This window comes from Phaethon aethereus, assembly GCF_964289735.1.
Source record: "Phaethon aethereus genome assembly, chromosome: 8".
NCBI lineage: Eukaryota > Metazoa > Chordata > Aves > Phaethontiformes > Phaethontidae > Phaethon > Phaethon aethereus.
The window spans coordinates 29,374,676-29,391,235 of NC_138584.1; the positions used below are offsets into that span (position 1 = coordinate 29,374,676).

The 16,560-nt window shown below is 39.7% G+C and overlaps 1 protein-coding gene across 1 annotated transcript in view; it reads right to left on the bottom strand.

Annotated features, from left to right (window-relative positions):
* The window catches only part of GLIS1 (GLIS family zinc finger 1), a gene marked incomplete at its 5' end in the record, with an annotated part of 208,545 nt that overhangs the window by 95,220 nt on the left and 96,765 nt on the right, over window positions 1–16,560 (bottom strand). Inside the window, one exon of the mRNA XM_082002912.1 lies at window positions 10,820–11,921. Within this exon, the coding sequence (XP_081859038.1) occupies window positions 10,820–11,921 (1,102 nt within the window). The remainder of the gene's footprint in view (window positions 1–10,819; window positions 11,922–16,560) is intronic.

Sequence of the window (16,560 nt, forward strand, 5' to 3'; positions counted from 1 at the left end):
AAGCAAGTATCACAAAGGAGATCTCTTGCCGGATCCCTTCTCCCTGCAGTACCAGAATGTGTCTTCAGGCATCACAATTTGTGCCATTCCAGGAGTAGCCCCCTGGGCCTTGTTTTACGTGAAGACAGTGGGCTCAAGACCTACGGGGAACTGAGTTGAGACTATCTCTTTATAAGGCAAAGCAAAGCAATTCCTACAGATGGCCAGTTCCTGCCAAAGGCAGACAAATGTAGTTGTATCCATTTTGAAATCAGGGGTAAAAAAGGGCAGGATTTGTTTCACATGATTTTGAAAGATCCTGACTTACAAGTCATAGTGCTGACAATACACCTTTCTTGAAGGCACAGACATAAAGGTGTTCTGTGCGTATGGGTGTACTGCAGGGATTATTGCAAGGTGACATGATACCTGGGATCACAGAAGCTGGGCTCAGTGACCCAGATAGCCCTACCAGTTTTGCCTTGTGTTTTCCTTTTTGTAATACTCCCTCACTCTCCCACTGAAACAGAGTGAAATCATATCAACATGGACACAGCAGATTAGTTTTACAAGGTTCCCACCAGTCTGACATTCATCAGCTTTCTAATCTAACAGTAACACAATACCCTTTACAAGTACATGTTGAAGCAGCATGCTTTCAGTCTGAGTCCACAGGCTGCAGGTTAAATTGATACCCAGGTCCTTCATTCTACCAGCCGCTGATTGACTAACATTATTTCTGACATTCCCAGGGCCTGGAAGCCCTCCATGCAAGGGTTAAAGGAAAGTTGTAAGCAATGGTTCTAAAACACTTGGAAGAATATCCTTGAATCAAAACCATTTCATAAAAGGCTCTCTGCCAGGCAATAAAATATTTTTGATGGACTCTTATTTTATCATTACCCATGTAAGAAAAATGTATTGCAAGAATCCCAACACAATTCAGGGAAGTAATCATTTGCAGATTTAGTAGGCATTCTCAATTGGCAAAAATGAAAGATTTATTGTAGGGATGATGAAACAAAGAGCAGTTGTGCAAACTTTACTGAGCTGGATTATGAGAACATGCTTTTTCCATTTCCCACTTTTAAATGCCTTGGATGCAGTTTCAAAAGAAAGATCAAGATCAATTATTTAACACTGCAGCTACACTGTACCTGAGTGTAGGATCTCTTAACACATATGTTATCTGTACACAACAATAGAAGAAGGAAATCGAGGGAAGACACCACTATAGACAACAAAAGCAGACTTTGAAATAAAACTCATATTGTTCCTTGATTCCACAAGCAGCCCAGGGATGTAAATAGAAAAGTCAGGCAATGACAAACGTCTGTGATGTAAATGCACAGCTATTTGAAATGAAGCCCCTTTTGACTTACCCAAACACAGAAAATACAGGTGTCCTTGAGACAGTATACAGGGCACTGAATACTCCATAATGGCAACAATTTCTTTGAAAGCCACTGTAGAGCTGAATAAAATTGCTGTCTTGCATACCCTTACTCACGTGAATAATGCTAGAAGGGACTTTCTGTTCAGCAAAGGTGCACAGTCTCACACCAACTTTAAGAAATAGGTGGAAGAGAAAACACTGTGGGAAGAAGGAGGCCTTTTTCTTGCCTTTTCTGCCAGGCACTCAATGTGTGACTTTTGGCACTTTGTGGCTGAGCCATTCTGGGCTCATGTACCCTGGTGTAAATTCAGAGTTTCTTTACAATTACACCAGTGTAAACAGGGACAGAAAGTAGCAGAGTAATTTGCCTTAATTCAACTGTATCTAGAACTTGGGCACAAGAGTTTTCACTGCACAGGAAACACTGTAAGCAGGCAGAACCTTGAAAGAGCTTTGAGATTCTCAGCAGAAAGAACCATTAGAGATGCAAAATAGCATTATGGATGCGTTATGTTATTGGCCTCACTACCTCACTGTGATTATTCACCCTCACTCTGCTCCAGAGAGATATATTTCATTGTACTTGTGAGGAAATGGGAGATCTAAGGTCAAAATTTCCAGAAGTGCTCATTAAATTTCAGTAACTCAGTTACATGCTGTCTGGTTTGCGAGAAAGAGGACCTCAACTTCAGAGGTGCCCCAGTAGAGCAGGGCACCTCCAAAATAAAGCTATCCAAAATCAGGGTCTGCTGCTGAAAATCTTACTCCATGTGAGTTGTCGGATGCCAGAAGGTCAAGTTTTGATATATTTAGTTTAAATACCACCCTACTTTTTTACTAGGCCCACTAAACTACTTGCTAAACAAGTGAGTGAACATTTCAGATCTGGCCCATTGTGACGCCCAAGCTGATATAAACACCCTGCACTGTGAAACGATGGCTTTTTATTTCTCATCTGACTGTTAAAGGCTAACTGTTACTGGTTTGCCCCGAAGTAACAAACAAATGCATCACTGTTAGAACTGAGATCCAACTGCATAAATGACTGTGTAAAGTTTTAATGTGCACTAAATTCCTCTTTCTCCCGTGAGACTATACTATACAGCCTCTGTGCTGCCTGCAAATGCAGATTAACATTTTTATTAAATGACATATGTTTCACCAATACAGAGTATTAAAATGTATTGGCCTAATAAGAAACATTAATGAGTATATCGTTGGCACAGTTTTTAAACAATATTTAATTTTACTGCTTTTTAATTTGACCAAGCCTTCTGCCAGGTGATTAAAACTGTTTTTCCTTCTTAAGGTTAATCACTGTTCAGAAAGGCTAAATCACTGAGAGTTCAGAACAATTCCATGCCATTTTTAATAATCCCCACAGAACACATACATAGAAATAAAATAAAGCCAAGCACTTAACCTCAAGAACACAATCACAAAGACATTGTTTAAAATTTTAGAACTTTCAAGCTCTCTACCTTCTAAATGAGAAGATTCAGATGCAATTTTTTTTTAAAGACATTTCAGAGGAAAAAAAAAATCTTCTTTCATTGCTCCTAGATATTAGGTAACTGCAGACTGCCTTCAAATCACTGAATGCAACATTCTTTCCCAGATCTCCTGGAGACAACTCACTCTGCCAAAATGATGCTGGACCCTGCAACATTGTAGGGGTTTCTTTTAGGACTCAACTGCTGGACACATCTTTGAGGTACTCTTGAGGTGTATTAAGACATTCCTACAGGAAGCAGGTAGTTCACAATTATATTTAGTGCTCTGTAAAACTTACGACTAGAACGGAGAATGCATCTGACTAGTTGAGGGTGTATCATTTGATCTTTACTACTGTGCAGATTCATATAGTGAAACTGATGGATGATTCACTCCCAGACAGATGCATAGTGAGAAAGAAATCTTGTCACACTTTTGCTACATGGGAAATGGTGGGCTATAGAAATCCTTAAGACTTATTGCAAACCCAGTGCTTAGAGGCTGGAAAGCCTTCCCCTTTTTGCATCTTCAGATGTGATTATTTGATAGAATTCATTGATCTGCATGGCAAAGAAAGTGATCTTGTGGTGCAGCTGGAATGAATTGGGAGTTAAGAGGCTGCTTGCAAGATACCTTCAAAAGGTGATGCCCCATGAGAGGTTTATAGGTCTGCACTGAGACCGGGGTTTGAATAAATCTACATGCAGAGTATCATCCAGAGCCAGGCCACAGCAGAGCTGGAAATAATTGTGTGTCTTAAAATGAGAAAGAATCACTGCTTACTGAGTTTTGTGGGACAAGAGGATAAAGATAGAAACATGGTATCGAGATGTCATTTTTGTGTGCAAACTGGGCAAAGGGAAGGGAAAGGAGCCTAGCAGAAATTTTCCAAAAAGACCTAGGAGGCATGCCTAGAAGTTCGTCTGGCAGCCAGACATCATGGGTCACAACTAATAAATTTCACTTTTCTCAGCTGGGCATACTTCAGCCTATATTATTTGACAAAGAACAGGAATGACTTTGCTCGGCGTGGAGGAGTTCTGATACAACTACCTCTTCTATGTGCCACAATGGTGCCAAGCAGCATGGTCACTGTGGAGAACCATTTCTAATACAAAAATGTTTCCTTTCTTTAAGATCGTCTCTGTCAATCAGACCATTGTCAGGTATTTTTCAAAAGCTCAGAGTGCTTAGGACTCTGACAAATAGCTGCTGCTTTGTAGGAAAGTGGATCATTTTCCTTTTACTCAAATCATGTCACAGTTGGAATTGTGGTAAAAACTATGTATTGCAGTAGCCAAATCAAAATACTGAAGAATGAAGAGAAATCAGTCCAGGATGAGCTGAAATATAATTGTTTGGGGGACTGCACTAACAAAATAAAAACACCGAATAAATCAAATGGGCATAGCTTTTAAACAACAAAAAAAGCAACTTTGTTTAATGCTTTTTCATTATGAAATGGAAAGTAAAAAAAGATGGGTTAAAATACAGAAACATTTCATTATTTCCAAAACAGTACACTGTTCAGAAAATGTCAATAGTAACAAAATCCTCCAGTCCTGTTCCCTGTCTGTCTCATCAATTTGTTTTCCAAACTGAAGGTGACCCAGATTCACTGATTTTCTTCTCAAAGCTCTGTTTTACAATATTACTACTGGTTTGAAAAAACTGGCATGGAATACCTAGTAAAATTTCCAATGTGGAACATTGAAATGAATGTCCATCCTTGTGCCACGAGGCTATCTGTTCCCTAAACCACCCTCTGCTTAGTCCTATCACCATACCTTCAGTAGATACTAAGTATTATTAGTGGCAATTAATCAATGCTGCAAGAACCATAAGAGTGGTAATTAATTACATTGTATCCTATGGCAGTGAGTTTCATACTGTGAGTACCCACTACGTTGTGGTGATATTACTGTTACTATCGCACTTTGTTTCTTAATTAAAGGACTCAGTGAACAGCAATATCTACACACAGTGACCGGCTCTGTATAAATATGCCAGGAAAACGTCAGGATAATTATGTTTTAACCAGCTCCCAAATCACTTAATAAATTGGCAAGACAAATGAAATAAAACCTTGTGGAATTAAATGCTCTTGTAGGATAAAAAAGTATGTATTTGAAAGCCCCCTCCATGGAAGTTCCATGGTATACCTCTGACTACCATATTCCATTTATCAGATCTCTTCAATGTCCTGTATAACATTTTTAAGGCACACAACTGAACTTGAAAACCATTACTTCATTTGTATTTATTTACATTTATATGAACAACAACAACAAAACAACAACAACAACAACAACAACAACAAAACCCCAGATAGCATGACAGTCAGACCTAACCCTTATCAAACTGCTGGAAAATCAAAAAAAGGCAGCCAGCCCTGCTTGGTCAGAGCAGAAGTCTATCTGGCCCAGCATCCTACACCTTTTTCTATCAACCTGATAAAACTCATGCACCTCACAGAATGTCCTGAAGGTCAGCAATCCCAGGACTGCAATGGAAAGCTGATAATCCCGCAGGGAAAACCCTGGCAGCTACTCCCTCTTGCAGCTCAGCTCAAAACGACAGGTCTCAAGCCCCTAAATGCACCATACGATTGTGTCACAGCATTGTGTTGTACTTCCTGTCTGCATTAAGAACTGCAAATTTGCATTTCTGTCCTATTGCACTGAAACATGGGACAATCCCACCCATAGCAGAATCTGGGCCTAATAATTTCTACAGCTTTTGCTCTGCAAGATCTGCTAGCGTGGAGCTCTCCTGTGGCCAGACAAGAGTTCAAATTCATCAACGGCCATTGGGCATGAGCTGACACAGTGCCAAGCCTAAAGCCATTTGCCAGCCTGCCCTCCAGCACTGGTGCATGCTTAAACCCATTTGTACTGTCGTGTAATCTGTAGTGGTTTTTGTAAACAAACATTGTATTTTCACAAAACCACTGAATTGCTGTCTACTCCTCTAATCAGAGTGGTTTTAATGCTGCAGTTCCTTGACAGTCTCGGGAAATGCCATCAGAGATCTAATAAAAAGAGAGATCTCTGGTGAGGCAGCTCTGATAGAATGGATGTTTCCTACTATTGACTTCAAAGAAAAGAAAGTGAGGCTAATATTATTGCTGTTTTTTTAAAGCACTCCTTTGGCATCAGTGCATGACACTCTCCACTCCAAAAACTGAAAATACTTTCCAGACTTCCACAACATTCCCTCAAGCCAGGCATGGAAACTTACTGTTTAGGTGAAGTAACTCAAAAGCGTATAAGCTGGTGCATGCAGACCTATCTTCCCTGCAGATGCAAGATTGTCCCTTAGACTCATCTGTAGATGTAGCCTGTAGAGATCTCATCACTCACCATGCATTGCTAGACACATACTCCCCAGTGACCACAGACAGCATAATACTTGCTATCTACTGAGAACAGAGATTCCACATTGGTTTCCTTAGCAGCAGAGGCAATAATACTAATCTGCTCAATAGGCCCCCTTCTCCTGTAATTGTTAATAACCGGGTTGCTGCCCATGAAGTGTTACAAATGTAGCCGAGCCTTCTGATGAAAGTGTTCACGGGTTTATGACATATCAAATCACTGCGTCAGAGATGTACAGTAAACATAAAAGGAAGTTCGGATGGACTGCTATCTTTTGCGTAATCTATACAAAAATTTGTTTCATAGGTAAATTGGAAATGGCTAGTTTGTGTAATGTAGTGATTTGAACACAAGATCTGCGCTGGAATGCTGGAATTGCCTAAAGACGCCTTTAGGCAAGTTACTTATCTTCTCTGTCTCAGTTTCTCCATGTTTAATGCAGTACCTATAGCGTCTCACCCTTAGGGATTCAAAAGAACTGACTACAAAACAGCACAGGTACTGAATTTCTCTGTGTACAATACAGCATGTAAATCATTGCATCAAGACTATTCTCAAACTGACTATGCTGCATATATACAAGAAAAAAAGATTCTGCTTCAAAGTCTTAACTAGCTAGGCAAGAACACGATGTGACAGACAGGCCTAGAACATATTCAGGAGGCATTTGTTTCTCTGAAATATATGAGCTAGAGACATTAAGAATGGCTATTCACTGTCCAGCTCCTTTCATGGGTATCACATACGTTATGATACCCAATTTCTATAATCACTAATTGCATATGTAGAAATTACATACAGACAAATATATTTACATATATTGATCATGTCTGTGGAGGCCTGCAGCACAGGTTGCTCCCTGAGCACATATGCATGCAGCGATGGGAACTAAGTTTTCTACTCTTTATGAAGCCACGAGAGTGCAAGAGGGTAAACTAATAAGCAAAGTATGTATTTGTCCAAATCAAACAATTCTAGACAACTAAATGAGCAGCTCTATATTTACATTTGCAAGCAGAGGCTTAAACTGAGGATTCAATATCTGGAGATCAGCAAGGTTCTACCCACCAAAGTACTGGAAGAACTGAAACACAGCAAAAGATGCAGCTATGAGAATTTTTTTTTTTTTTTTAAATAAAAACCATTTAAGCTTGCTAATTTTTGCTGTCTCAGACAATCAAAATTCCAATTGTCTGGGACATCAAATCTAAAAAAGCATGAAATTAATCTTCAGAAGTTAAAGTCTTAAAGGCATTGCATCATTATTTTTGTTGGATATATTTTTGATTATAATGCAGATGAACCCCAAATTTAATAAAACTAAAATAACATGAGTTAAGTATGAAACATAACAGGATATTGCAAAGAGATTAGGTAGTTTCCTTTAGACTACTTGCAGAGCCCAAGGAAAAACCAAACTGAGAGACACAATGACGTGAAGGCACTGCTTAATTAGAATATTTAATAGAATATGAAAACAGAATACCCATGGTACCAGTTTTGGCAATGAAACACAGCGAGCAGAATATGGACCCAAAACATCAGTAGTTCTCTATACCAGATACTGTTTTGCCTGTCAACTGTCTGTAGTAAAGAAAGAAGCAGGCTAGCTAAATTTAAACCAGCTGTAATGATGAGAGTGTTACAGTTGGACTGAAGGAAGCTTACCTCATGAAAGTATTGTGGAAACTGCTGTTGGAAAGATAATAAAAGGATTAACTGCAGTTTTAGTGAACCATTTACTTTTCAATCAAAATGTCTCATGCATTTCCTGTTCTCAAGTAGCTTGAATTCCAAAATTCCTTTGTCTATTACAGTACATAGTAGCAAAGCCTGTCATAAGAAATTAATAATTTTACATGGAAAAGTACTTTTATGTATGAGGGCAGGGTGCTGCTCGCTGTTAGCTTCTCCTGAGCAGTTCAATACCTACTCAGCCAGTATTCTTACAGAGAGGAACAAAATCAAGGGCTTAAAAAGAAAGTACAATGGGTAATTGTGAACAGTGAAAGAAAATCTCCACTACAAATACCAAGAGATGTAAAGTTACTTTAACAGGGCTACAGCAAAAACGAAACAAAATCTCAGACCTCTATAGACAGAGAATGAATTGCCTTCTTAATTTGCAAGAATAACAGCACAATTGTTACCACATCAAAAGAAAAGCCATCATTTAAAATGACATGACATCACTGCACAATGAAACACTGCACAGCAACCCTTGTTTAAAGTGGAATGGAATTCACTGCGCAAATAATCCCCACTTGATATTAATAACTTTAAGGAGCCATGTTGCAGCTTTGGATCTTGTCCCTGCTAGATCAAGGTCTTTCCAAGGTAGAAAACTCAATTTACAAAGACGACATATTTTTTGTGTGCTCACTTGGATCCAGCTTTACTCCACATAAGGTTCCAGGTTGTAACATTTAATCCATCAATACCTCTGCTGACAGTGGAAGCTCTTATTCTGGGAATAGAAGAGTTAACTGCAAGTTGTGCAATGTAAAGCTCCTAATTCTGATTGGGCCATTCCATGTATGGGAACGACTACAATATCTGCTCAAAGAAAACAGATCTTTATGTACTTACATGCCAAGGCTATATACATATGCCATGAAGGCTGTCTGCAATATCAGATGCAAAGGTTTTTCCATCCCATTCACAATGTTAAGCCTTGAGATGTTATCAAAAGCCGATTCTTTAATGCAGATGAACATAATTGAAAGTAGGAATTTTTTAACATTTGCTAAGATATTACATGATTTAACATCTCTGCTTTATCCAGTTTCCTGTAGGAATGGGAATGTAACATTAGAAAGCTACTACACAATACTTGTCAAATATGCACTTTGCAGAAAAAGACCGAAGTTCCCTCACCCATGGAGTCTACTGAACCTTTCAGCATCACAATAAAGCTAATCAGGGTTTCACATTTTAAGTATTTCTTTTAAAAAGTGTGAGATAGAAGTGGGAAGACTGATCTCATTCCAGATGATAAAAAACACTAAAAACAAAAAGTAGGCTAAAAGAAAACCTCTAAATGTGCTTTCACAGCTTACTTATACTTTTTTTTGGAAAGAAGCAACTAACTAGCATTATCCTTTGGTGATTTATGACCACATAAAAGATATGTATAGGAAGTTAAATGCCTTTGTACTTTTACAAATTGTGATCGAGCTACTTCTGGAAATGAGCAAGTCAGTTCTTTCTCTCAAAGGAAAAAGAAACAGGTAAGTCTTAGAGGGTTTCCATTTTATCTTGGACAAATTGATAGTGTTCTCTAAATACTTGCATTGTTTCCAGTATTATTTTAGGGAATATCCACTGAACAGAGCAGACATTAAGAGAACATTTTTCATTTATCCAATGGAAGTAAAAAGAAAATTTTTCTCTGTAAAACATTTTGAATGCTGTTGTTTTCTTCCTTCTCCCTTCCATAACCACTGCAGGCCAGCAAGCTTTTTTGTGAAAAAAAATGAAAAAAAAGGAAGCTTTTTATATGAACATTCTTTCCTATACCTTCACAGAAAGCTACAGCCTGCCATGGAAAGTTTGTCTTGATCTAACTTTCTTACAAGCATTTTCCAGTATTTCTCTGATCAAAACAATAAAATAGACATATAGTTGAAAATGCTGCCTATCAAGAACCACAACCTGCTGCCATAATCGTTCCCTTTGTTTGTACTTATCTGTGTGTGTCTGTGTGTATGTGCATGCATGCACAGGCGTGCGCATGTGGGTGTTACAAATAAGACTTTCTGAATTTCATGGCCCAATTTGGAAGCTTATGTCAAACTTGTTTTGCTTCATCTGTTTCAGTCAGGGTCTTATATCATTGTTCTTTCAAACATGTGGAAAGCTTAATGGAAGTCATTAACTTTTATTTTAGTTTGGCCATATTGTCATCATGGTGGGCAGATGCAGAGATGGTGTTATTCCCAAGATCCTCTTTTTGGAACACTTATGTTGTTTACATCTTCTTGATCAGAAGAGAACAATGGTTTTTACTTATTTTTAAAGCTCTGTTTTGCAAACTAAAAAAGCCCCTAACAACCTTTGAAAATGTAATTAAAGATATTCCTTTTATTCTTTTAACTGTTTAAAATCCTTAACAAGTTTCTTTTTGTTTTCTAAACTGCCATTTGAAACTTTTGCACTCACAAGTCTATGGGTTATTGTTCAGCTGAAGGAATGAAAAGAATTTCATTAGATGTTTTTTATGTTTCTTGATTAAGAATGTCACCCGAGGCTCAGTGACTTGTTTTACATTAAATGACTGCTGCGTGCTTTGATCGTCACTTTATTAATGCTTTAATGAATATTTAAAAAAAAGAAAGCACTGTATTAAAAGTTAAGCTTTCATATAAGGAAACTGAACCCCTTTTCCAAGAACTACAGTATTTCTTACTCAAACATTTCCTTCTAGATTAAGGTTTTCTCCAATTCCCCTTTAGCCTGCTGCAGACGAAGTTACAGAAAAGCACAACAATTATATTGGAATAAGACTGAAGAGAAAGCAAGAAAGAAAGCAGAGTAGTATGTTTCTATTCAAACAAATATATTCCAGACTTACCATGCACTTGTTTGGTTTTTCTCCAGAATGAACCCTCATATGAATCAGCAGTTTGTAACGAGCATTGAAGGGTTTATATCGGCGGACACAGCCTGCCCAAAAACAAGTGAAGTCCTCTCCTTTCCGCTGGTCAATGTGAGTCTTTTCTATGTGTCTGACCAGTTCGTCTTGTTGCTCGTAAGTGGCACTGCAGTCAATCCACCGACAGACTTGTTTGCCATTGCTGAGGTCCTGTTCATCCCCGTCGCTGGGCTGAAGGGACTTCGGAGACATCGAGGCATGTAAGTGAGGCAGTGTCCCTTGAGTTTGGCTTAGTTGCTGGTGTAGATGGTAAGGGGGAGGCAGCCCCTGATGATGTCGAAAAAGATCAGCAGTGGAGCAATAATCATCAGCTGGTTCTTGTTTTAAGAAACTCACCTTCTGGGTGCTGTGCGAGGTGTTTTGATGAGGAATGCTAGTACCATTCATCATAAGGCTGAGGCTTCCATTCTCCTCGACTTGCTGCATTTGTATCTGCTCACAGTCACCTCTGTCACATTCAGTGGAAACAGGTACAAGACATGCTGGAGGGGAGGGAATACTGCAAGGGTTTCCAGGCTGAGAGCAAGACTGGGGCCGAGAGGATTTTTGAGTACTGTGATGACTGATCTCCACAGGATGAGAGGAAATGCCAGCTGAATTAGTTCGTAGTCCATTCACACAGGTGACCAGTGACGTCTGTGATGTGCGGATGATAGCTGTAATATCAATTCCTTCAGCTGAAGACGGCACAACAGAGATGCATCTCTTCTTCAGGTTGCTTGTTTGTAGCCTGGCCGAGTGCTGAGGGGTGCCAAGTGACAAAGGACCCAGGGAGGAGCTATGTTCATTATTAAACAAGTAGGATGAAAGTGAATTTGTAAAGCTATTATTCATTAGGTCTATTTCAGGATGCAGACTACCGGAGGCTCTCAGCTCCATCCCCTCTGTAATCCTCCTATGTGTGGAAGCCTCAGACAGAACCTTATAATCACTCGGGCATTCTTGTTTAATGTGCTGAGCTGGGTGACTTCCATTCAGGCATGGAGCAGCAGAATCTACTGACTCTTGAAACCTGGGTGACCTGTAATATAGTTTTCATTAAGCATCACTAACTACTACAGGATTTATGATTTTTGTACAATAGACAACACTTTTTAAGCCCTGGAGAATGGAAGCACTTGGTGTCTGATGAATGTTGCCTAACACAGCAATTACATAAAAAAATCTGCAGTGCTTCCTCTACAACCCTTGTAAAGGCAGCATTGTTTTACACAGGATTAATTTTACACACTGGGTTACGCACGGAACAGACAATCTCCCTTCCACTGCTACAGGCAGTTCATCAATCACAACCTAGGTTTTCAATGCATAAAGATTGGACAAAACAATAGCTGAAAATGAAGTTTGAGAGTTTTGGGCATTTTTTAATTATTCAAATATCAGCATTTTCCTCAGAGCATACTGAGAAAATGCCTTGGCATTCTTGTCCACATGAATCAAAAAAGGCTAGTTGAGCTTTGCTTACATGTCGGAGAGATGCCTTCCTTCTCTAAATTAAAAAAGGAGCAAGATCAGTGGGGAAAAGAGGAATAGAAAGAAAGAACAGTTCGCTTTCAACCAGTGGTCCAGAGTCGATGAGAGATCAGCTGAGTATTTACTTCTAAGAGGCCTACAAAAGATAACTAAGAAAAGTTCACAATCAGTAGATTTAATCTGGCCGTCTATGTATTCCCATTTCCATTTTTCCTATAAAGTCTACATGGGTCTCCAAATCAAAAGAAGATTGCTATGCAGAAGTCATTTTTAATCTTTTTTGATGCGTGCTGAATCCAGCCACTCAGGAAACAGAACCTTGAAGAACCCCACATAGACATTTCAGAAAAACACTGCATTTAGGGCACGCTTCCTCCTAACATTTTCTTCCAAGTAGTTAGCAATTGGTTTATGCCTTAAAATAAAACACATTATATTAGCTATAAACATTTACTGTGGATGACTCAACTGTGTTTTTTCTTAGGGTGTTCCTTACATATCCCTAAAGCATGGTAGGGTTTAACCTATGGCTTCATCATGCAGTGATATGCCAGACCGAGAAGAGGAAACAGTACATCTGTGTGCAGGACAGCTGTACCTGAACTAATAAACCCTCCAGAGAGGTGCTCCATGGTTCTTATGCTGACATGTTCCACTTAAATGAATTTTATGCTTATTTGATGCTAGCACCACAAAACCTGAAGAAAACCTGGCCATATGGCAACTTGTGTGTGACACCACTAACACATTTTAAAGCATGAAACACATATGCATAAGGTATTTTGGACATATACATATGAATGTATACATACAGAGAAGCTGCTGAATAAACTGCATTTATTTTACAACTTAGATGATTTTATCACTATTATTTCCATTAATCCACCACTAACATTAAGACGGGAAGCTGGGACAACTGCTAACATTTCCTTGGTAACTGCTCTCAAAGAAGTACCCATTAGAAAAAAAAAAAAACAATAAAAAGCTTCAAAAATACTTCCTTCACATGAAATTAAGGTTGTCAAAAAGTTACTTCTGTCTAAGGCACACAACTATCAACACTGCATTCACTAGTGACAGGTTTCTAAGCTCCAACAGTTTTCAGCCAGCAGGGCTTGACATAAAAAAACCTTTAAGGTCGTAAGAGAAGTGAAATTCCCCACCATTCATTGCTACAGAACAATCAGATCTTGCATTTGCCACCAGAAGTTTAAAAAGACTACATTTAAAAATTTTAGAGGTTTCCATAATCCATTAGTTATAATTTCTCCCTTTAGGTTTGCACAGTTGGTCTCAGGGTAAACTTAAAGCACCTGGTTTTGCAGATGGTAAATTTAAATTAAAAAAAAACAAACCCAACAGTATTCATACATTATTTCTTAACATTTACAGAACCATATGTCTGTAAAATATGTGGCATAAGCATATGTAAAAACCTTTTATTGCACATGTTTGGGAAACCCTGTCCTGCTTTCTTGTAGCTTCATTGCTTAGTAGAAAGTGTGCTGTTTTCAACTTATTCTGACAAAGGTTTTACAGCATACCATGCCAGGCACAGTATTTCCTATTAGTTTCTTCTGTATGAGAACTATTCTAAATAATTCAGTTTGTATCGTACTCTAGTGGTCCCAAAGCCTCAGGCTAAAGTAAATACAACACATTTCTTACATCATATAAAGCTAACCCAAGCCTTACATTTCAGCCTGTGATAATTGGTGTCATATTATTAAGCTTTATGTAAAGCTCCCATCTTGCCATAAATCCATGTGAGGAGTTCAAGCTGGAGTCAGTGCAGAGTACCTGCAGGATGGATACAAACATTGCTGTCCTGAGAAACATTAGGTTCCCAAAACTCCCAGCAACATCGATCTGCATTTCCAGAGTCAGGACTGTATCGCTGTGATGCAGCAGTGCGGAATATGACACACACAAAAGAGGGGAGTTTTGAACTAAAAGGCAAGCTGGAATGCGTTATTTCAAAAGCAAATGAGATGAAGGCACTGAATTCATGTTTCCCATTGCCACAGCCATGTCTTATCCATGCTCTGCCTACATAACGATAAGCAAAGGCTGCTTGTGCAGATCAGAAGCAAGTCTTTTCTGGGAGCTACAGTTTCCTCTGTAGCACTGTATATTTAAATATATTATATACGCTGTTGTTAGTTAACTCTGCTGGGAGAATCTGGCATTCTTTCAATCTCCCAGTGTTTGCGTGTTGGGGTACTTTAATATCAAGGGCACATTAATGCAAACTTGCTGTATTCCTGGTAGAATTTTGCCATCACTGTTCTAGGGAAAGCACCGTTCGTTCCTCTCAGTCCTGGGGAATTGGGGGAGAAGGGGCACAGAAACAAAATTGATGCAAGAGAGAGAGACAAGGTGTCTGGCATCTAACTTGCTGGGTGGCTCCTCTTATACCCATTGACTATTTGCTCCTGTAATGGCAGCTTGCTTTTATAGCCAGGGATCAGATTCCAGGCCTGGTACAGGCAGGCAGCGCTGGCTGTAGGGACTTCATAATCTCTGGGCAGTAGTGAAATATAAACAGCCAAGAGGAGAGCAAGAGGGAGAAAGGATAGCAGGACAGTGCCAGAGCACTCTGTGGATACGTGGATCAGCATGAACAGCTGTGGGGGGCTTCCAGATGAGCAACCCTGGAAGGGAGTGGAGTCAGCAGGAGAATATACCCCACAAACCTCTCTTTGCAGGGAGCATCCATGTACCAGGGATGGACAGTCCGAGGCAACAGCATTGCTGCTTAAGAACATGAAAGCGAAGTGTAAGGCCTTTGAAGAGTAACAGCAGCCTCTCAGAGGATACTAAGGCAGTGTTTCCAAAGAGACTCCCTTACGTGGTAATTGGAGCCAGAGCACGAGGCCAGTAGCATCATGCCAGAAGTACTGCAGTTCCCAACTGCCCTCAGAGGAAAAGACGACTGTATCTGAAATCTCCAGATTATTTACAAAACATACATGCCTTCAACTGCCACTGTAAATGTGCATCAGTGATAACTGACAGTTTTAAGAAGCTGGAGGGGATTGTTCTGCTGCACATCCAGGGACCCTTTGCAACACTATCTGACTGCTCTGATGTCTTCCTCGGGTTTTATATGCTGAGTACTGAACACAGTGTGGGCGGGTTTGCTGTGTCTGATAATGGATTATTTGACAAAGGGCCAACATTAGCTGTGCGCTGACTCCAATTGTGGTAAAGAAGGTATTAGGACTTTTCCAGTCCCACACACGTTGCGTTCACAGATAGCATGCAGCAGCAATTACGTTGCACAACTTAAAAGCTATTAACTAAGCGGGGAAGAAGGGCCAGGAAGAAGAGGGACCACAATTCTTGGATTAAGGCAGTCAACCCTAGAATACAGTTTCCGAGAGAAAGTGATTCACGGAGAAGCTGAAGGGGATAACAAGTTTCAGTGCACTGAGGGAAAACAAGACAAAGCCAATCATAACCCCAAATCCTGAGGGAGATTTTGGATTGCTAGGGGAGGTGCTCTCTGGTTTGTTTGAGTTTTCCTTGAACATTGCATATCCTAGAAATGCACAGTGGTTCAAAGCTCAACCCAGAGAGATCATTTGAATTTGTATCTCCCTTTATTTCTGTGTTGGTCACTAGACACTAGTCACAACAAATAGAGCTTGCCCTGACTTCTGTGTGTTCCAGTATCTGTCCATTGCAGCCCTATTTCTCTCATCTATTTTCTAATGAAGGCTGAAATCTGGGGAGGCACAGAGCACCACTGGCTCCCATTGACTTCAGGGGAACCTGATGAGCATTCACCCCCACCTCAGTTATATTCTCCTGTTTTCAGATCTTCAGGGAAAGACCATGTTTCCTGTTACTTGCTTGTCAAGAACCTTTAGCATCACAAACACCATGAACAGAAATCATCCCAACTGCTGTCCACCTTCTCCCACATGCCACGATTTTGGCTCTGTACCATGTGCCTCGCAAGGAGCATGGTGATGAAATGAGACACTGTGTCTATAAGCTCCATAGAGCAGACCTGGGCATTGGCTTTACCTTGCAAATCCCATGCAGACAGAAGTAGTATTAGCCAGGTAAACATACAAGCAGAGCATGACCAGTGCGACACACAAACAACCCATAAAAGAATGGAAGGGTCCTTCAAGATACTCTCCAAACATTTCCTAACTGTTGCTTAGAAGCAGCAG